The sequence below is a fragment of the Nilaparvata lugens genome, chromosome 4 (genome assembly GCF_014356525.2).
Source record: "Nilaparvata lugens isolate BPH chromosome 4, ASM1435652v1, whole genome shotgun sequence".
In the NCBI taxonomy this organism is placed as follows: domain Eukaryota; kingdom Metazoa; phylum Arthropoda; class Insecta; order Hemiptera; family Delphacidae; genus Nilaparvata; species Nilaparvata lugens.
The window spans coordinates 23,425,370-23,447,949 of NC_052507.1; the positions used below are offsets into that span (position 1 = coordinate 23,425,370).

Sequence of the window (22,580 nt, forward strand, 5' to 3'; positions counted from 1 at the left end):
ATATCTTTATGAATTTCAAAAGTTGAATCAATTTTATCAAATAATATTCTTTGTTCTGTAATTGCATAATTATTCAAATCATCAAAAAGTACCTAAATAATCACAATTAAATTGTGATGTGAAAGTTCAGATGATAAACATGTGAAGTTTTCCGTGTATCTGTGAGATCTAGTAGGATTTTCAAATTCATTTATTTGCCATAAAAACTATAAACAAATTAATAAATAAATATTCTCAATTACAATACGGCACTACCGGCAAAGAACAACTTGTGCGCCGGCAGTGAGTTCAAACAGCTAGGTATGATAAACATGTCAATAGAAAAGAAAAATAGAGCTTATTGTAAACAACTAAAATGAATAGAATTACGGAAAACTAGGTCACATCCCAATCTTTACAGACGATAAGACCAAATTGAAAAGTACCAAATTGAAAAGCAAATTACAAATAGAAAAAGTAAACTATGACATATAATTTGTAAAGGTGCGTACAGATATACGCGCCGCGAACATGAGCAATTCACTTTTAATCAGCTGATGCCAAGCTTTTTATATCTGTATCTTACCGTTTCTGTAAAAATACAGATATAGTCAGCTGATTAAAAGTGAATTGCTCATGTTCGCAACACAAGATTGAAACACTACATAATGGAGATAGAATGTAATGAACAACATTTCCATATTATTATCAATTAATGGAGTGTGAAGTATAACACAGAATTACTTAATCAATAATATTACAAATAATGTATAATGATCATCAATTCATCTTTTTGTAATAGGTTGAATATGAAATTAGTTAAAAATAAATGAGCTTTATAGTTATTTAAAGTATTTTTAGTTTTAAAAAATGAACTAAAATTATTAATTGTAGTAATTTTTTTAAAATAATTTGAAGGTAGAGCAGAAACTATAGTATTAATTAATCTATTAGGGCAATACCTTCCAGAAGAAGGCACAGTACCGTATATACCATTCCGTCGAATAATCAACAAATTATCAATTCATCAAACTTTATTTGTGATTTCGTTCAAAGCCTTGCGAAAAATGTCAATTTCTAATTATTAATACATTATAATGAAAATTTGTAACGCATTATATTAGCTTACAGCACAAGTGTGGAAGTTATTCATCAAATTAAATTGAAAATATCTATTACAATTGAGCAGAGACAATGTTACCCAACAGTTAATATATTATTAGGTACTATGTTTATACATTAACTGTAGGTTACCCCAGACCACTACTCACAACTATTTACTAACCCAATCATATAAACCGATATTGAAAATGTGAAGAACAAAATAAATTAATTCTTCTTACTAACTAAATAAAACATTACTAATAAACCTAACTAAAGAATCATATTTTAAGAATTTGTTTAACAATGGTGCACAACAATCATTAATTTTTTATCTATTGGTTTACTTAATAGATATCTCACTTTGAACATAAGGTGAGATCTAGTTACAAACACATCATTTTTGAATGTACGATGTTTTGCCGTCCTTATGAATTCTACTAGATTAAACAGATGCTGTTTGTCAAGTTCCGTCTAATCTGGTGAATTCATAAGTACGTCAAGAAATCGAACGTCCAACTGGCTTAGTTAACTAGCTTAAGGTAACGTTATCAGAACGTTATGTTGACTGAGAGACTAGTCAAACAATTCTCATAATATCTAATCATCAAACAAAACTACAAAATATATCCCAATAATTATTGTACAACACATAACAATTCTACCAATACCAATAAATAAATGAATAAATAAATTGGAATCATATAGAGGGGTGTTGAAGCTTGACGTTGGCAATGCCGTGTTGGACGCGCCGGTGCTTGAGCATGTCGCCCTTCTGGCGGTAACGCTTGCCGCACACGTCGCAGACGTTCGGCTTCTCTCCGGTGTGGATGCGCTTGTGCACAGTGAGCACGTGCGAGCGCCGGAAGGTGATGCCGCAGACGTCGCAGCGGTAGGGTCGCTCGCCCGTGTGTATCTTGCGGTGCTGGCTGTAGACATGCTGCGTCATGAACGCCTTGCCGCAGAACTCGCACGAGTAGGGCCGGTCGCCCGAGTGCTTGCGCACGTGCACGTCACGGTCACCCTTGATCTTGAAGGTGCGCGGGCAGTGCGCGCAGCTGTAGGGCCGCTCGTCCGAGTGCACCTTCTGGTGCGTGTAGAGGCCCGAGCTCTGCGAGAAGCCCTTGCCGCACACGTCACAGATGAACGGCTTCTCGCCGGTGTGCATGCGAATGTGCTTGATGAGTGCGTCCTCGATGGCAAACGACTTCCTGCAGTAGTGGCACTCGTACGGCCTGTAGTAGTCAAAGTCGTCGACAGGAGCCGCCGACTGGTCGTGGCCCCTCCTGTGCTCGCCAGCTTCCTCAGCTGTCTTGAACTTGGCATTGCAGATCCTGCAGTGGTGCGGATGGTCCCCCCAGTGCACCGTTAAATGTTCCGACAATTTGGTGAAATTCAAAAAGCATCTCTCACAAAACTCGCACATGTACACAGTGGGTATGTTGAAATCCTGACTATAATCTTGGGCCGCCTTGTCGATGTAATCAAAGTGCATCGGCTTGTGCTCGATTAGATTGTCGTGCGCAGCAAACGACATGTCGCACATCTTGCACTGATAGGGCGTGTCGGTCGGGTGCCCCTCCCTGTGTGCGTTCAGTGTGGCCGAATTCGTGAAACAGCGTTCACAATACTCGCAAATATACAGCCGTGACACTGTGTGCATTTCAAAACTGTAGGTACTTTCACCGTGACATTCAACTGTGTGGTGTATGTCCATGTGTGCTACTGCATGGTCGGTCGATGGGAAAGCTTCAAAGCAGAGTTTACAAGTGAAGCAGGTGCCCTCTTGGCTCAAGTTTTTGTGCGTTGCGAGCATATGGTTGCGCAACATACTTTTTCGAATGAAACACTTTCCACACTGTTCGCAAGTGAACGGTTTCATGACGGTCTCTCCCTGATGTGACCGCTGATGGTATCTCAGTGAGCTCACTGACCGGAACACTTTTCCGCACTCTTCACAGCAATGTCCCTTGTTTTGCGAGTGCAAATACATGGTGTGCTTGTACAGTTTTACCTCGTCGGGAAATGTTTTCTGACAGATCTCGCAGTATCCGGGCACGGCACCTTCGTGAAAGCGCTGGTGGAACTTCAACCGATCGGCAGAGCGAAACGATTTGTTGCATTGCAGGCAGCGATTGTTGGAGTTGAGAACAGCTGATTGGCAGTAGTGCGCGCGATACTTTGACTCCGTCTTGAAAGACACTCCACACTCATCACAAGCGAACAACTGGCCTCGGTCGTAGACTTCACTTGAAACAATTTTCTTCTTCATGATCCTGTGCTCTTGAAAGTGATGTTCCAGTTCATTTCTAGTGGGAAAATAGCTGTCACAGAAACCACATGGAAAAGAATCGTCTTCAGCATGCGAGTGTGAATGCTCCAAGACAGCTTCGATGTTGGTAAACTCCACTCTGCATATGCGACAGTAGATTTCGTTTTTAACAGTGGACACGATCTGTTCTTGTTTGACGGATGATTCACTTTCCCACGACTCTTCAGGTATGGCGTCCAAATCCATTCCGACAATACAGTCCGGATAGAGATTCTCCATTTCTAGTTCGGGCAGACCCTGGCCCTGGCCGTGGCCGTTCCAGAATGGCTTCTGTTCGCAGCTGGCGGCATCGCCGTTGTCTTCTGGTTCGGAGCGAGGTTCCCCTTCTTCGCCCTCCTCAGGGGCTTCCTGCTTCAGGCCGGGTGGAGTGCGCGCTCGGTAAATGCCACTCTTCAGCATCATTTTGCCGCAACTGCAAAGAGGACAACAGTAGTGTTTGTTTTTCTCACTTTTGTCCGGATTCTCATCTTCTTCGTTGTTTTCTTCCGTATTATTTCCGGCTGCTTCTTCTCCTTCTGCTCCACCTCCTCCAGACTTTTCTGCTTCATTGTCTGGTGGTAAATCCAACCTGTGAAAATATTTTCCATGAAATAGTACATTTTTAAATAATTTGCTGATTATCAATATCTCTTCAAATAATTATGAGCTATATATTGCTTTTCATTTGTCGAATACTGTTATTAACTTTGTTTTGTTTTTTATACACAGCTAATGTCCCTTGAATGTTTCGATAATAAGTTTTATGGGAATTCAAATCAATACTTGTCATATTAAGAGAGCTGTGGATTCACTTACTCATAAGACTATAATTCTTTGACTATAGTGATATTTACGTTATAGTCAAACATTGGAGATAATTGTCGCCACTTTTCCGTTTTCACCGCCTTCTATAGTAAATGGCTGTGATACAAGTTATCTAGGTATATCTGATTCAATATTAATATTGTTGATCCTTGTTGATGATTATCAATTTTATCTCAAAATTAATCAATATCTTCCCGTGAATCAGAAATAATTATAATTTAGATTGAACATTTTGTAAGTTCCCTATATTTCTTTATATCCTACAAACAATTTGCAACGGTGCGAAGTTGGAATAGGATAGAGCTATCGGATTTATTTAATTACAGACAAGAATAGCAGATCGATGCTAATCAGGTGCTGACTTAATAACATGAATCTGACTATAGATTTCTAGTTTTTAGAACGATTAGATTTTTGCGATAAACGGGTGTAGAGGATGCGATAGAAACATTGTGTTACATAATATTCGCATAATTGTCACCATAGATCTTATTTCAACTTTTTTAATTATTTCCGTAACTATGGTAATTTCATGCTCTGTATATACTGTAAAAATGGAAAATAAATAGATTTGAAATTGAATTGAAAATTGTTGTTCAACATTGAGCAGGCTATTAATAAGTGCAAGGAGTAATGCTCCGGAATCAAGGTGAATGGTTTCAGAGTGTAAATGCTACGTTTTGCAGATGATATTGCAATAGTAGCACAAGACATAGGAAGTCTAGAGAGAGCACTGAATACCTTGCATGACATTGTGAAAACTGAATATGACATGGAAATAAATAAAATTAAGACAGAAGTGATGATCTGCTCCAAGGACCCTGAACTTGAATTAATAAAAATTGTATAACAATGCCCTCAAGCAAGTAAAAAATTAAATACTTGGGTATATTATTTCCGAACATGGAAGGGACAGAGATGATACGGCTCAGAAGCCTGGACTATTGGTAAGCCAGAATAAAGAGCACTGAATGCCTTTGAAGTATGGTTTTGGAGACGGGTGCTCAAGTTGAAATGGACTGATAGAATTACTAATGAGGAAATATTTCAAAGGGTTGAGGAAAAGCTATCTCTTTTGTGTACTTTAAAGGACAGACGGCATTCTTGGCTTGGCGATGTATTTAGACACAACGAATTCACGTTAAGAAAACTGGAAGGTATAATAATTGGATTAAGGGCTTGTGGAAGACCCCGGCTACAATATCTGAAGCAAGTTACCAAAGATCTAGAAATCCAGAGTTACATCCAACTGAAAAGTACAGAAAACTATGGAAAGCTGCCTACCAATCGAATGATTGAAGCTAAAGAAGAAGAATATTTGCTATTTTTCAACTGATAAACATGAAAATATAATTTAAAAAATAAGATTAAAATAACGACATTCACAGCCATAATAGACTTCTTTTAAATGGTATTCAATCATGATCCTAGCCCATCAAATAATATTAATAGTTAATCCATGATAAATATTGTAGAGATAGAATAGTAAGTTTTTATTAATTATCATGCTCTTATGCAAGCTCTGACTCATTCAAAGTTGGAATATTTCCCAGTTGTATATGTATTCAGAATCAAACTTATAGATGAGTTATTAAACTATAGTTTTATTATTAGTTATTGTTAAATTTCATTTTTTATCAACTTTCTTGTGGCAAGAGCTCAAGGAATCTTATTCTAGACAAACCAAAAAATGTTGTATTGAATTAAGATCAAAACTGTGGTAATTATATTGGAGCTAAAACTTGACTCTTGAGTTATTTTACAATTCACTCAAGATACAACGGAAGAGTGAAATATGAATACCTACTGATAGAAGAAAAATACAAGAAAAAATACTATTCTTCATCATTTAAAATTTTCAATTATATAGTCTGACCTAATTAAATTATTATACAGTATGTTATGAATAAAGGGAAATGAACAACTTGTAACCAAATCATCACGAATTATAAAAAATAACGATTACTGGTTCTTTTAAAAGCTGAAATAATTTCGATTTCTGATCAAAGTAGATTACCTCATCTTAATGAATGAATTAGATTGTAATTGCAAGAAAGAATGATTAGGTAGATGACTGTATTCCCTAAATTCTTGCTTAATTTACTGAAAATAATAAATCGAAAAAAGCCTAAAATATTTTGTTTCATGAGAAAGGACATGATTGCAAGAATTGTAAAAAAAGTTCAATTTGCTATTCTTAGAACAAGGTTGGAGAAAAAAATTGGTATTATATTATCTCTTCAGGTGGAAATGGATTTTATTCCGACATTTACGATCTTTTCATTATTTTATTATCACAAAAAAATCTCATGTGAATAATTTTCAACACAAAACAGTAAAACTGTTAAAAATTGGATTTCAATTTTATATGAGCGTGTGAAATTCTTTTTCAGAGTATTATAAGTCAATATTGAAGAAAATAGAAACTGGAAAGTTCCCTGAATTGATTTCGTAGAAGTAATAATATTTCACAAATATTTACGATATACTTATATCGTACTTTTGCTCAGTAGAACCCCTGTAATACATAAGTTCGAGAATATGACTCAGTAGGAAAAGCTTGGAAAGATTGGATTATGACTAACTGGTTATATGAAAGTAGTCAATTATTTATGTAGCACAATAAATGCTACAAATAAACTTATCAGGCTTCCTGAAGCGTATGTAACTTATTTTCAAAAATCTTTTGTTTTCCTTAGCCTTAATTTTTTAAATAATATGCCTGACTCCATAAAGAAAACAAGATATGTATATTCCTTTAAAAAAAACATTTTTAAATGACTTATTCGAACTACTCCAGGAAATCGAAACTAAAATATTGTTCACTGCAGTGGGTCAACAATATCACTTAAACTATTATAAACAAAGACAAATAATGATTAAAGTGTGAGTCTGAGTGTGAATGAATCATCCATAAAATCTTTTTTATATCAATCATTACTATTTTTCAACGGACGGATTCAAGGATCCAAAGGTTCAAAGAGCCCCACACGTCAACCGAAGCTTATTGTGTTCCCAAGTAGTATGTTAGTTAGGCAAACCAATACCTGTGTCCTTTACAAGAATCAGGAGTTTTTCCCTATGCTAACATCCCATTATTATTAGTTGCTTGTCGCAATCCAGTGTGATATGCTTGGCAGTATCTTCAGACTGATTGGTCCTCGTGACCTACATGAGTTCCACTCCTGGCCTTTTTTGAAAGTCCTTCCGCTGAGGAAGCGGTCGCCAAGTTGCCTCTAGGGCGCCAGGCTACCCTTGACTCAGCCTCTTGACCCACATTTGTGCCTGGAGTTTCACCCATCTCTGGTCTCTTGGGATGGGGCAGATCCCGAGGGTTCAAACAAGGCAGAGAAACACGCATTCAATAGTACCAAGGATGAACACTACATTTGGGCAAAGAAACTACATATATTTGGGACCAAAAATTTACAATTCAATACCAAGTTACATTAGGGCAGAATTCAATAGACACAGGTTCAAGAAAAGTTTATTTTCCTGGTTGGTTGATATTGGGGTGGAAAATTGTGAAAATTTAGTTAGACTGTAAATATTGAAACTATTTATTCTTCATTCTTCTCTTTACTGTTTTTCATTTTTCTAAAATAACCTTTCTTATTATTATCCTTAGTAGAATATTACTATTTATCTACTAATTTCATAATTTTGTTTGTATTATAAATTTTTACTAATTTTATTATAAAAAACTTTAATCCTATATCAGTAAATGAAGTTTGTAAATAGTAATTATAGCACGCAATAAGCAACTAATTACTTATACCCCAACACATATAATTTATAGTGGGGTGTATATTTATTCATTGAAGTTATCATTTATTCATTGTTGAAACACCGCTGATTTATGTAGTTACATTACAATACTATATTATCAATATTCTAATGTTCCATTCAATCTTCATTGTAATTAATAAGTTTTCATAATATGTGAAATTTGTTGCATAATTAGCTGTTGTACTGTAATTTATTGTAGATTCGTGTATAGACCAGAATGTATTGTGACTTACTTGAATAAAAAAAAATTGAATATAAGCAAACTACTCCACTACTACTACTCCACTGCAATATCATACAGGGAAGCTGTTGTTCCTATTGAAAAATGTAAAAAAGTTAAGAATTCAGTGGGGTGTGGGCTCTAATCACCCACACCAAGAAAAGAGAACATTCGAAAACGAAGAAGTTTATAGCGTACCTTTAAATACCAAATGTTCTTTCAATAATTTACACTAGAGCTAACAAACTTACCTAAATTGCTTTTCCTTCACTAGGCTTTTCAACTTTGATTCAGCTTTTAGAGATGACTCAACCATATCATTGAAGCTTGTCAATTTTTCATAACAAAGACGACAAATCTGCTTTGGCAAAGGGTCTGTGTTACGAACCTGCAATAACAATAGAAAAAAATGATAAGTACTCATAGATAATAGAATATTATCAACTAGATAGTTTCTCCCCTTTTATTTGTGTTAGTTTCTTTATATTTCACATAAATTCTCAATAATCTTATCATTCTATTTAGTTCATCTATTAGCTAATAAGACTTCTTGTAAGTTGTTTCATCTCAACTAGCTCTTCTTTGACAGGTTTGTGGCCAGGAGAGAAGCCTCCAACTCATCTATTTATTTTTTGGGGGGGGGGGGGGGATAAATAATTTTAATTCCTCAAACTTGATTTGGATGAACAATTTCAATTGACAGTAATTTGTTGTATAAATATGTTACATAGGCCTAAAGTAAAACTGTACCTAAAAATATTAATGGGGGAAAAAAGAAAACTATCCCTTTAATACAGACGCAAATGTCATTCCGTGGTCATTTTTTGGGTAACAACCGTGGAAGATGTCTCAATTTCTTCGTTAGGTCAAGTTTAATGAGGATCGTGATGATAATAAGTCGAAATCACAGGCAAACACCTCGGAAACAAGATGGCCGCCAAAAATTTTCATGGTTTTGCTATGTACCGTTTGTATTTCAATAACCGTTCAAGATATTCAACCGTTTTTTGGACAAAAATATTTCAAAAACCTTTCTCTAAAATTTTTGATTTATAAAATTTTCCTCTTGAATACATATTTTTTTAGTTATAACCTTCAGAAGCCCAAAATACTTTTTCTAAATTTTTTCAAATTTCATTCCATTATAACTTTTTTTTGTGCAAGAGATACAGAGAAACTTTAACTCTATGAAATTTAGAGCGTTTTTTCAACTTTGGAACTGTTTTCAACTTTCATGCGCTGTACGTCAAAAAATGAGTTCTCCAGCGCCCTCCAAAGAAATCCCTGCATGATTTCTGGTGCGTTTTTCCATACGAATGAGGTAACAAGCTAGAACTATAAAATCGATTTTTTCATGACTACTTCAAGATAAAGACTTTGCAAATGGTCTCTTTTTTTTAAATTCCACAACTTCCAAAATTACTGTTTTGTAGAATACTGTTAATTTTTGTTTTATAGATTAAATAATAATAAATTTGTTCGAAACCATTTCAACTCACCACAACAGAAAGACAGTTGTTAATTTTCTCCAAAATATTCAGCTTGTAACCAATGTCATCAAAAATGAATAGCATATCTGGAGAAGGGTTGGCACATAGACGACAAAGAATGATGGATCCAGGAGCTGGAAAAAAACAAAAAACAAATAATTTTCATTAAAAAAATAACTTTGCAATGATTTATGACAGTTTCTTTGTTGAAATCAAATTGATTGTCAAGCAGAACTCTATACTATCTTTAAGTATACGAATGTTTGGAATGAAATAAGTAAATGAGATTTGCATACGGAATACAGAATGGAAATGTTCTATATTGTAATTTTTGCAGTAATCTTAGATACCTGTTAGTCAACTCAAAACCGTAGATATACAACTGATATTTTCTGTAGCATCTGCCTGCTATTTTTTAGTTTCAATTTCTAATCGATATCCGACAGAATTCTATCAAGATTCATCATGGAACCCCCAAACATTACCCTCAACATGTTCTAGGCTCGAATACAATATCATATCTCAAGAATGCATTGGCTACAACAATCTAGACCACCAAATAATGTGCCTATCAAGATTTTACAAAATGCACAAGATTTTATTTCTCTTATCAGAGCCTGAACAGCATCTTATAACTACTGCCTAATCACCTTTATATCATTACTAGCAGGTAACCCGTAGGCAAGGGCCTAATTAAAAACTTTACAAACTGAAAACTTGACCTACTGGAATCTTGAAGAATCAAATGCAAATTTTCAGTCCAGTAGTTCAGACGTGATAATGCGTAATTCAAATATTTCCTATCCCGAACGTGTATAAACCAATTCTTCCCATAGATAACTGAAGGAGACATAATACTTGAAAACCTCACAGTATCATATTGATTTTTTTCAATGCATCATTTTAGTATCGATTAAATCCTCCTCATTTCGAATCAGACAGCCTTTTGTATCCCCAATTCCAAACAAAATACCTACAATAATCGTTTCACTCCGAATCTGTGTCTAATAGTACATTGTAACTAAAGAATAAAAATTATTATTAATTTTATTGTGATCTATTCATGTTTTTCTTATGAATTCCAATGATACAGCATGATACCCATGTCCATTTCATTTGTACTGGTTGCAAAATTCTACATTAACTAATTATTTAATTAATAATTATCATTAAACGAAAATCACAATTAATAATAATTAATAACTTTTAATAATTATTATTCATTAATTAGCATTTGAACAAATGCAACTTCCAATTTATTTGAAATCCAAGTTCAATCGTAATGAAAACAGTTTCCTTCAAAAAATAATACATTTCAAGGGAAAAATTAAGAACAAAAAAATGGAAGATTCGGGATTCGATCCGAGAAACATTCACTTCAAAGCCGAGTGCTCAACCACTACACCACGGCACCGCTCGAAATTGAATGTCTTGTAACACCGTTATAACCTCCTTACAAACAAACACATCTTACAACAATGTATGCCGTATGAAACTTCATGTCGCATGCATGTAATTTGAACATTAATTCTGAAAAATCTAGAAGGAAAATTGAAATATGGTCTTCGAAGTGCACGAGATTGATATTTTTAGAATCTATGTGCAAAATTTGGAGATCTAAATCATTCCCGTTTTTCTGGTATGCAATCCACAAGTTTACATGTTTTGATGCGATCCTGTATGTTTTGACACAACCCTACTCTCTCTTATTATATAGGAGATATCATGATAGAAAAAATACACACAGTTCTAATACAATATAACAGTTTGCATTTTCCATTGTGCTTTATGTTCAAGATTTTACTGGGTTCTTGGAAATGTAGAGCTTAAATTTTGTTTAAACAAAATATTGTACCAAGCCTAACTCATCATAGAACTGGAATTCATCTATGAGACTGATTCTAATAGGATACAGAACCTGTGAAGCGGAAATAGGAATAAATTTCTTCTTCTTCTTCTTTTCCTTCCCCTTATGCCGCTAAGCGTCGGGTGCCTCCAGCCATTTCTTATATTGCACTCTATCCTGGGCCATCCTCCTAACTTCCGTCATTGTCTTTCCCTTTCCAGCCGCGATACTCGCCACATACTCGCTCCATTCCATCCGTGGTCGTCCCCTGCCTCGACGTCCCTCCGGTCTTGCTTCCATTACCATCCTTGCTTTTCTTTCCTCACTCATTCGTGTGACATGTCCATACCAACCTAAAGCTTTTCGTTGGACAGAAATGATCAGCTCTTCCTCCTTTAGAGTATCTCTGATCACTTCATTTCTCACTCTGTCGGAATAAATTTCAGAAGTATTTTTTTTATTTTTATTTTAGTTCTGTATACCTCTTACATAACTTGGAAATTTGAAAAGTCAGTGGCATGTGATAGCATGAACTTAAACCGGAGTAGTCCTCTTGAAGTGTGATTACAAATTATTTTCTACATTTTCTACAACATTCTGTTCAACATTCAGTGCTTGAGCAACAAAATCTATGAAACTGAATCAAGTGAACATTTTGATGAGTATACTATTTCGTGCTTATGTGAACACTGGCAGAGGAGTGAGAGCCTACAGCAGATAAGAATTGAATGATTTAGATTTGTTGAATGAAGATTTGTAGATGAATTTTCTCGTAGAGAGAACCGTAATGGTGGTGTGACAATATTTGTTAATGATAGTGTAAAAGTTCATAGATTTTTAATACATTTATGCCCGGTTTCACCAACCTCGATAAAATATAGCCTAGCCATGATCAGTTAGACCATAGTCAAAATTTGTCTGTTCGTTCAAACATACAACTGTTCCACCAACCACAGGATTGATCAAAACTCCGTCGGTCAAATCTGAACATGGTCAATTCTCGTAGCTGTACTTTTCTGGCTAACATGATAGCTGGCTTGCTATTGGCTACATCTGATTCTGATATTGAAAACATGAAATTAGGGTACCTTAATTTTTTTGTAAAGCAATACTCTCCTTACCTATGGTAATAGGGCAAGGAATGTAAAAATGCCTGTCATTGAAATGATAAAATATGCACAGACGTTTTGTATAGTCACACATCTATATTCATAATAATACTTCAAAATATGAATTGAATACTCTCGTACAGAGATTTACAAATCACCATTAATTTTGACATTTTTTTGTATGAACAAAAGAACATACAAATTCTAATGAGATACATTGAAGCAGCAAGGTTGATCTAAGAATTGAATAATATAGCCCTACTGTGTAATAAAAGAGTAAAGAAAATCTTTATATCAAAATCTTTCTTTGTTTCTACACTACAATAATGAAGACATGTTCATGTAGCAATGCAATGCATGCAAATTCATGCTTCCCCTTTAAGCAAAAACAGTCAAAATCTATGAAGTTAACACTAATGCCCCGTTTCACCAACATTGGTCAAGGCAATCATCTATCCGATGATCAAATCAGCAATAATCCCTTCCAACAACACCAGTTACGTTCAACCACGGTCAAACCAATTGTTAAGTTTGACAACCGCCAAACGGGCGATCAAATTATTTGAACACGGTCAAAAGACTGGTTCGATCAATTTCCTTGCTTGTTTGCAGATTACCATATGTTTTGACGCAATGAAAAATCTCAAATGTTTTTCGTGCGATTGAATTTAGTTGTAAATCATTTATTAGGTTCGTTCTCGGACTCTTTTAATTAGTAAATTGAATAACAAAATAACACTCACTAATCACTAAGAACTGAAAAATATAGATTAACTTTGAATATTATGATATATATCATCTCATGTCAACAAATCAGATTATTTTGATCCAGTCAATTAAAATTTCTAGATTTCTCGCGAGATACGGTAAGCTAATTGATTACACAGCTGATCTCCCACACAGGCACACACATCTTCTGTTATCGACAGACGCCGAAATTATCATCTGTTTTTCCAAGGATGAATTATCCTTTTCATGTCTTTCAGCGAGTTTTCCCACGGATGAGACCTACTGCAATCGAATGTTTATATCATAAACCTACTATATTTTCGAGATCCGTTGAACATAAATAGCCAGATATAAAAATATAAACAGATATACAGAAATTGCTTGCTTAATATAAAGGATATCGGGGCACCGAGCTTTGCTTGGTGAGTCACTTCGCGAGTCACTTGGTAAAATGAGCAAATGCTTATGCTTCTATCTAAAGCTCATGACAAAACCTTATGCTCCATGCTCAGGTTCATGAGCATATTCTCTGTTTTTATTCATATGGCCAAAAATCTCTGCTCCCACATGTGTTCATCAGAGGAGCTCAACAATCACTAGATAAACTCCATCCAGCGAATTTGAGAGAGGATCGAGGCATTACCAAATCCATCAGCAACACTGCTGGAGCTCCTGGAAGACAGCAGGTTACCACCTGCAGCGGCCGTGTGAGGATATCCTTAGGATTTCATCCAGGATGAAGACTTCAACCAGCAAGGACTAATAAGTATATGTATGTATAGTGGTTTTATGAAAGGTATAATTGAGCTCATAGTTTTCTTACCTATTTTATTAAAAAATGACTGTCTGAAAAAATTTTTCCAGACCAGCTAAAATTGGCAAAAGTAAAACTTGTGTTCAAAAAGGGTGATAGGGGTGACCCTAATAGTTATTGGCCTTTTCAATATTGCCCAAGATATTTAAAATGGTAACAGCTGAGCAACTCCATGGATTATGTGAGTTAAATGGTCTGTTTGCAGGTACCTATACAGTTTGACTTCAGAGAGGGAAAATCAACAGTGGAGGCTTTTGAATATATTGTTCTTAATGTTGATGATGGCAAAGGAATGTGAAGTTGTTGCGACTATAAAGAGAAGAGAATTGCAATATTTGGGCCATGTAATGAGGGGTGAAAAGTATGAGCTGTTGAGACTTATATTGCAAGAAAGGATCATGGGAAAGAGGAGTGTGGGAAGAAGAAGGATATCCTGGCTGCGTAATTTAAGAGAATGGTATGGCTGCAACTCAAGGGAACTATTCAAGGCTGCAATCAATAAAGTGAAAATTGCCGTGATGATTTCCAACCTCCGATAGGAGAAGGAACCAGAAGAAGAAGAAGAAGAAGAATGTTGCTGAGTCTTGGGAAGTGAGGCCTTACTGGGCTCACATTGTGTGACCTCATCAAGGCATTTGACACCCTGGACCAAGATATTTCCATTGGCTCGCTTCCTATGGAATTGGTGACAGTCCTCTGGGGCCTCTCCGCTCCTACCTGGAGGGACGTGAGCAGATGGTGCTGACGAATGGTGTGAGGTCTCTGTGGGCTCTGTGCTGTTTCTATTATATAAAATGACTACCTGCATGAGTAAATTTTTTTCTTATTATAACAGTTATCAATTGTAAAAACTTATTCAAATAGAAAAAAAATTAGCATATTGTAGCTGTTTTTAAAATTTCAAACTGATTATAAACCAATCTTGTTCTTCCATATTGGACTAAAAATAAGTAAGTAATCACAATGAGTAATTTGACCCCAACAGTGCTGCTATCTATATGGCTGGAATCACAACTAGTTTCGTGCTGATTCGTCTTAATGATGTTGCCCTTTTCAGAAACAGGACATTGGTGTGCTATGCCGATGACACCTCAATGCTGGATATCAGTTGTGACATGGCTGACCTGGGCAGAATGATGTGTGCTTCTGAGAGGCCTGTTGCGGACTGGTTTCAGACAAATCTTTTCCTTCTCAATGGCGAGAAGAGTGTTTGTCTCAGGAAGAGCGTGCTATATGATTGGCTTCACTCTGGATCGTAGGCAATACTGAGGGAGCACATTCAGGTGGTCTGCAGCACGTTCAACCGTGTGCTCTTGCTCAGGAGCCTTACAAGATGTATACCAGAGACCCATCTCCGCATGTGCTATTTTGCCTTCTTCCAAAGTGTGATGCATAATTATGGTATCACCTTGTAAGGTGGTGCCTCTGGGGTGACATATACTGCTGATGCAGAAAAAGACCATCCGGATTGTTTGTGGGGCAGACATTGTAGGCCTCTCTTTATAAGTGAGAAGATTCTCACTGTGTTCACCTGTCCATTTACAGGTCAGCTAACAGGTTAGGCTTGAAAAAGCCTAATATTTCATATTAATATGAATAATTACCACAATATCAACTTCTCAACTACACAAAAAGCCAAATATTTCAAGAAATTAATCCTCTCTCCAGAGTTTAAGCCATTTTCAATCAAACGGAGTGGATGAAAACAATTTCTAGACAACAGGGCTTATAGAGAAAAAAATTCCTTCAATTTTATACCAAGTACTTGTTATTTTTTATTGCATTAATCTCTAGTTAGTGTGTGATCAACAGAAAAATAATTTAAAAAAAGGAAAAAACAAAATTTCTGTTTTCAGTTATGTGTAAATTTTCAACGGTGAGTCAATTCTTGGTTAAACTTTGGAGCTTGAAGAGGAAAAATTTCTCTACAAACTAGCTACATTGAAAAATATCTATCATGAATATTTCGAAATGTGATTCATTGAAGTGAAACTGTGCATTATCCAACATAACCGCAATTTTCCAATACTGGCACTTATCAATGCCGATTGGCAACTCTTGCTTGGTGACTGATAATTTTGAATAATGATGTGTTTATCATTGAATAGCATAGCCTAGAAAATCTAAATAATACAGATAGGATGAATCACTTCTCACCAAGAGTTGACGTTTCATGCTACAATAAATCCTCTAAAATCTAACTTAATATATAAATGATAAGTTAGCATAAAGGATTTATGAAGAGTTACAAATTGAATTACTAAAATTAAGTTGAATTACTTACGAAGAGTTGATAGGTTGTTGGAGAAGAAATCCTCGAAAATCTTGTCACTTTTGAGAGACATACTGGGAGACAGCGACATTGGAGGCATTTTCCTCCTCGGGGTGTTGGCGTCGCAGCCGGTAGGCAGTTCGGGCCGAATGCAAGGAACGGCGGTTCGCTTCAGCAGGGTGGTCGTGTTCTTCACGAACTGATCTCTCCTGAAATGATCGGCGCAGATCGCCGAGCTCATGTTCAACTGGATTCGGTGCTTTCCTGACTGCTCGCTCAGCTTCTGACAGTACAACGCCCATTGCTGACACCTATTACAAGTCACCATTAGTCATTTCAGCAAATCACTCATCTATTTCCTACAATCCATACAAGCCATACGCTAACAACGCTAAAAACTAGTCTATAGAGATTGCTACAGATAAACTAGAGACACACTCTATTTAACAGGTTAGCCGAGACGGCAAAGGTACCCTTTCAATTTATTTTGAAATTCCTCTAGCTATTAGCTATTCCATGAAAAAACATTCCAATTTACTGGACTACAATTTATTACTAACAAAGTAAAGTGCAAAATTCATAAATAATAACAACTTATACCATAATATAAATCCTTATCCTATATATTTTTATATCCTACATTTTGCCAAAGATACGTTTTAAATAGTTGTTTTTTTGTGTTTTCTCAGGTTTTTCGACATTTAATGAACTTGAAAGTGTTAAGAGGACGGTCAAATTACGCTGAAAATAACAAAATAGACACCAAAATTATTCCATGATAGCTTACCTAAGTTCCTCCAAAGGAAATTGGAAAAACGCTTTATCGGGACAATTAATCTTTGTATTTCCACACCCAGGTACGGCACATTTTGTATCTTCTGTAATAACAGGTTTCTCTTCGATTGATTCACCTGAAAAATTACAATTATCACTGTTACTTGGACTTTGAAATAAAAAACCTCACACAAGAAATATTGAAAATACAAGAGGACACAAATCTGAAAATTGTGGAATCATTGCCTTCCTTCAAATAATTACAGGATGATAATTTACTCATGCATATGTGGACAAAATGCAACTTTTTCTCTCTGAGGGGAATGTTTGTGGTTTGACAATATTATTGAGGGAGATAAAAATTTTGGAACCGTTATGCACACAATATGTTTTCTATACAGTACTAACATCTGTAGAAATCTATTATCAACTATAATATATTATTATTCAAGTTTTATTTTGCTTGAAAATTCCTTCTCCTAGATCTTTATATGAAGCGAAATGGCACTTTCATTCATCCATTCACTCACAGAAAAGTTTGAAATTTGGTACGCAGGTTCAGCTAAGGTGTACAAATTTTGTGTTTGAGCTGCTTCGAAATGACGCCAAAGATACGCCCAAAATCTGCGTTATTTCAGCGTTATCAAAAACAAATAAACAGAAAAAGTAAAAATGTTCAATCAAGAAAAGGTGGTGCTTCAGTATTAAGCTTCAAGAGTTACAAGACTTACAAGAAACACTCTCATTCGATTAGTCGAATATGAACAAAATCCAATGAATATCATATTATGTATTATACATAGGCTACTCTACAGTAAAATTTTAAATTATTACTTTTGAGAACAGAAATTTCTAGGACTAGTTTTTAAAATGTAATTATTTATAAAGTCAAAAAAATACTAACCTATACTACTTATTGAAATTGAAAAATGAACTCTTAGTCAATGAAGAAAATTCATACATTTTACCTTCTTATTTCAACCAAAAATATTTCTTATCATAAGAGTAATAAACTTACCTTGAGCATCTGCAAAATAATCAGAAACTTTTGAATCGTTGGTGATAGTTTTTCCTTGGATTCTGAAATCATTTATATCCAGTGTGATTCCAGTTTCAAGCATGACTCGTTCCTTGAGCTCTTTGAATGTTTCGTCGTTTTGGATGACCATCGTCACCATCTCGCCGGCTATGTTCTTCAGAACCAGCTTCACATTCTCGCTGCAAACAGGACAACAAACACTTATATTAACCACAAGTTTCTCTTATTGAAATTTATTCAGGGAACGTCTCGTACCACTCTGAGATAAATGAATGATTTAACCATCTTTATGAAGCAATTTATTGTTTATTAACGTTTAAGGGCAGGGACAATCGGACGGACACACGAGACGTTTTTCTGAAGAATCATCCGTCGCTCCTTTTGACACTTGTACGAACACAATGAGCGTGACATTAGGCTGACACTTTGTCATATGCCGGCGCTACACTCTTGTCGAGTGCGTAAAAATGACGACGAGTGTAAGTGTGGATGGCTACCATGTCACCTCTCGCCTTCACTTGCCTTCGCTCCGATTTTTGTCGACATGAGACGAGCGTTCCGTCCGTATTATATAGTGGAGTCCTTCGACATACATAGTGGAGGTCGAAGAGTGTCTCCATACCACTGATCTTGATGGGGCGCTCGTCTTCTGGTCACATTGTAGTGTGGATGGAGCCGATCATTTTGCAAGTGACTCGGAAAGTGTGGCCACATGTACTTCAAGTCAATAGAACGCTACTCGAACGCAACGTTTATTTCATTCAGACGTGCCCAACTCCACATGCCAGCATGGAATCAAGATGCATGAAATAAGGTGCCGAGGCTGCCAGCGAACGCAAGTGCAACCGATTAAAGAAGAAAAGGATACGACGCGACGAAACGTCGGACGGCCCTGCTACTACCGAGTGTTCAGCTTAATAAATTCTCAAATTCATTGGTCATTTGTCTAACGCCAAAGTCAAAAAGGCCCCGGGTCTAAAAGGAGCGTTTAGTCCTACATTAGTTAATTCAATGTCAAGAGGATACAGCATACTCTGGCTGCCCGAAGTGACGTTCACAACCACAACACCAGGCGCTGCGAGCTGCTGGATGTCCCTAGGAGACGTCTCCACCGTTCACAGGCCAGCTATAGAGTTTCTGCACTGAAATTCTTCAACAAGCTGCCTCCTGGTGTGAAGCAGTTGGATGAGGCCGCCTTCAAGAGAGCCGTCAGGAAGATGCTTTGTGATAAATCATATTATAGTGTAAATGAATTTATGAGTGGTGATCTGAACTTTTTTTAAAAAGTGATCACTGTTTTACCTGCCATCTGAATAGTTTTTGTGTTGTTGTGTATGTTGAAATCGAACTCTATGACGCCATCGATCCCACTAATGTGGGTAATGGATGAAGCAGAAGGTATTAAAGGTATCAAATAAACTCGACTAAAATGTAAAAACTACGAAACCCTACGGGTTCAAACAAAACGATTAAGACTGGCTAGTGACATTTTGAATTAGTTCTAATAATGATTGATTCTATAATTTGTATTTTCTAATTGAATTGAAGTCTATAAGGTCAAGGACAACAAAATATGTAGCCTATTCTTATACATGATAGGTATTTGAATACAGAAAAGTGGTATTCCTGCTGGAAGGTTTTCTTTTCTAGTAAGGTTGACGTTATAATGTCATTGAAGAAAGATGGGATAGCAGTGTTGACGATTCTCTTCCTTGCAAGTGCCTTCTATAGATGATAGCTGAATCCGGTAGGCTATATGTGCTGATTATCACGGTCGTTCATTCTTGTTTGAAATTAGGCCTAACATATTTTATAATTGGCATGAAATTATGTTTTTCAAAAGTTAGGTTACCTAGATTCTGATTATATCCTGTAAATAATGAAAAAAGCGTTTGATTCTAAATAAGAAATTTTGAAAATATAGTCCAGCATTTAGTATTTATCAGTTTCAATTCATGTTGATATCAAATTTAGGAGATTCTCGCAGCACTAAAATAGTTTTCAATGATAATGGACGCCATTTTAATTTAATAAAATGAAGTTTGACAATTTATCAATACTTAGCAATTATTATAATTCTAAAACAAGCTCAAGCATCAATTGGTAGTTGATTTTTTTAAAAGAAAAGGTTCTGAATTTTGAATTTCTAATTTTGAATATAAGCCTACACTGCCATTACAATCCTTGGCGTTTTTAATACGAACACGAAGCCATTGCTAACTTCATTGTAAATTTAGAAACCTATATGGCACTTACTTCTTCGACGATCTATTTGGTGATTCAGCGGCAGGGAAGCAGTGGAATTCGTCAGTCATTCCGAAGTCTTGTCACAAATAAACCATGCAAAACAATATAAATTTATTTTCAGTTTGTTGAAAATTTACTTTAGGACAAACAACGGAATTTAATCGATCGTTGAGCTGAGCCAGCGAAAACAAGCTTACAGAATAGAGTCAGAAACAGAAATACGTTTGTTGGAACGTTGATACAAAGAGGTCGCCAATTCCGAATTGAGATTACGTTGCATGACGCAAAATCAATTCTCATGAGATTATCTTTGATTATTGATATAATTTTATCAATAACTGAATCTCATGACAAGAATTTATATTTAATTTCATCCTTATATTATATTTTGAAAATGAAATGGCATCATTATATTCCGGTTCCTTTTACCTGTGTATCCTCTTTGTAATGAGCGGGAGATTTGAAAGAATTAACAGTATCCAGTATTCAATATCCGGTATCCAGTTTTCAAAAAGTAATTAACAAATAATCATTTTTCCCTTTTTATATTTTGACACATATACATATGATTTCATGTTATTCCCATATTTATTTTTTCTACTTTTTTATAATAAATAATTATTGGTATCAATAATTCGTTTGGCATATTGGCAATGACAGTTTTAGCACATATATATCTATTAAAATATGAATTTGGCAGTGCTCCTACGGAAAGTTGATCACCAAATATATTAAGTATTTAAAGTATTTATGTAGCCTCATCAAATCTTAATAAATTATAATTGTAGATTTAGTTATTATAGAAATAACTAGTGCCCTCTACACTTTTTTATTGAAAAAACTAGTTTCAGAACTCATACACATCAAGTGTCAAAAGTTATTTTTTGTAGATTTAAATAAGAAAAATTTTTTTTTCCAAAGTAAAAGATTGGTTATAAAAATGGATACTGTAATACAGTTCCATTAAAAAATAAATGCTGAATATTGTAAATCATGATGTAACATGCAACAGTGCAACTGATACCGTACAATGCTACACGATCTTGGAATTGTAATATGGTAGGTACCAATTTATTGAAACTATTATAGAACCCTACTATGATCTTAAAATTATGTTAAATATAGATAGTGAAACTTTTGCAATCATGATATAACGTAATCGAGTACCTACTTTATTTTACAAGGGTAATTTTTTCAGTATACATAGTACATAAAAGTTAATCTTCAACATATTTGCCGTGAAGGTTGAGTCATTTATCATACCAGTGGTACTTACAGTACGGTATAGCCTAGCAAAACCATTTTGAAAATGCAGCCGCCAAAAGAGTTATGAAAATTGAAAGAATAAGACGTTGATATAGTCAATACCACTATTTGTTCTAACTTCTTATTCTTTCAATAATGGACAAATATAAATCACTTATCATACTATCAAATTATTAAAGTTGTCTTGAGTTTGGAGAAAAGGTATAAGTTAGGTACTGAAGTACAGTATTGTCAAAGTTAGTAAACAGTAGAGTATGTCTACTAACGTTGCAGTATTGTAGCTTATAAGTTATTAGGTTATAGTAGCCAAATTAGGTTGGTGAGTGATTGAAGTTATCCTATTTGATTCAATGGAGAAGCCGTTTAGTTGCACCTGCACTGTGAGGCCGAGTTGTCATGAAAACAACACTTCTGGAAGTCATATTTCTACTTCATACGTCTTCAATCTTCTGACATCATTCCCGCACAATATCATCGGTTTTATAAAGTTTCTCGCGTAAACTTGAATATTCTATGTTGGGTTTATTTGCCTTTTGCCTGCAACGACGGATAACGCAACTAGCACTTGGCCGAAGATTCAAGTGAGGCGGCCATGTTTCAGTGTCTATAGCCGATTACAGGGCGATTGATGGATGACAAGCTGTTCAGCTTTGTGACAATCAACCCCTACCGCTAGTCTGTGTCTTATGATACATTAGAAAATGTGAACGGTATGATAATGTGTCTTATATGATAATGACACTCGTATATTAAGCTGTATTCGTACACA

General features: G+C 35.4%; 1 protein-coding gene across 1 annotated transcript; it reads right to left on the minus strand.

The window, feature by feature from the left end:
• Nucleotides 1-1,476: 1,476 nt before the first annotated feature.
• On the minus strand, nucleotides 1,477-20,788 carry LOC111047215 (zinc finger protein 493). Its single transcript, XM_039427135.1, has 7 exons — nucleotides 20,555-20,788; nucleotides 18,278-18,477; nucleotides 17,273-17,396; nucleotides 16,498-16,796; nucleotides 9,725-9,849; nucleotides 8,477-8,613; nucleotides 1,477-3,980 (listed from the first exon to the last, which is right to left on the minus strand). Exons 1-7 carry the CDS (start codon nucleotides 20,611-20,613, stop codon nucleotides 1,781-1,783), a joined length of 3,144 nt encoding a protein of 1,047 aa, XP_039283069.1. The 5' UTR covers nucleotides 20,614-20,788; the 3' UTR covers nucleotides 1,477-1,780.
• Nucleotides 20,789-22,580: the final 1,792 nt, after the last annotated feature.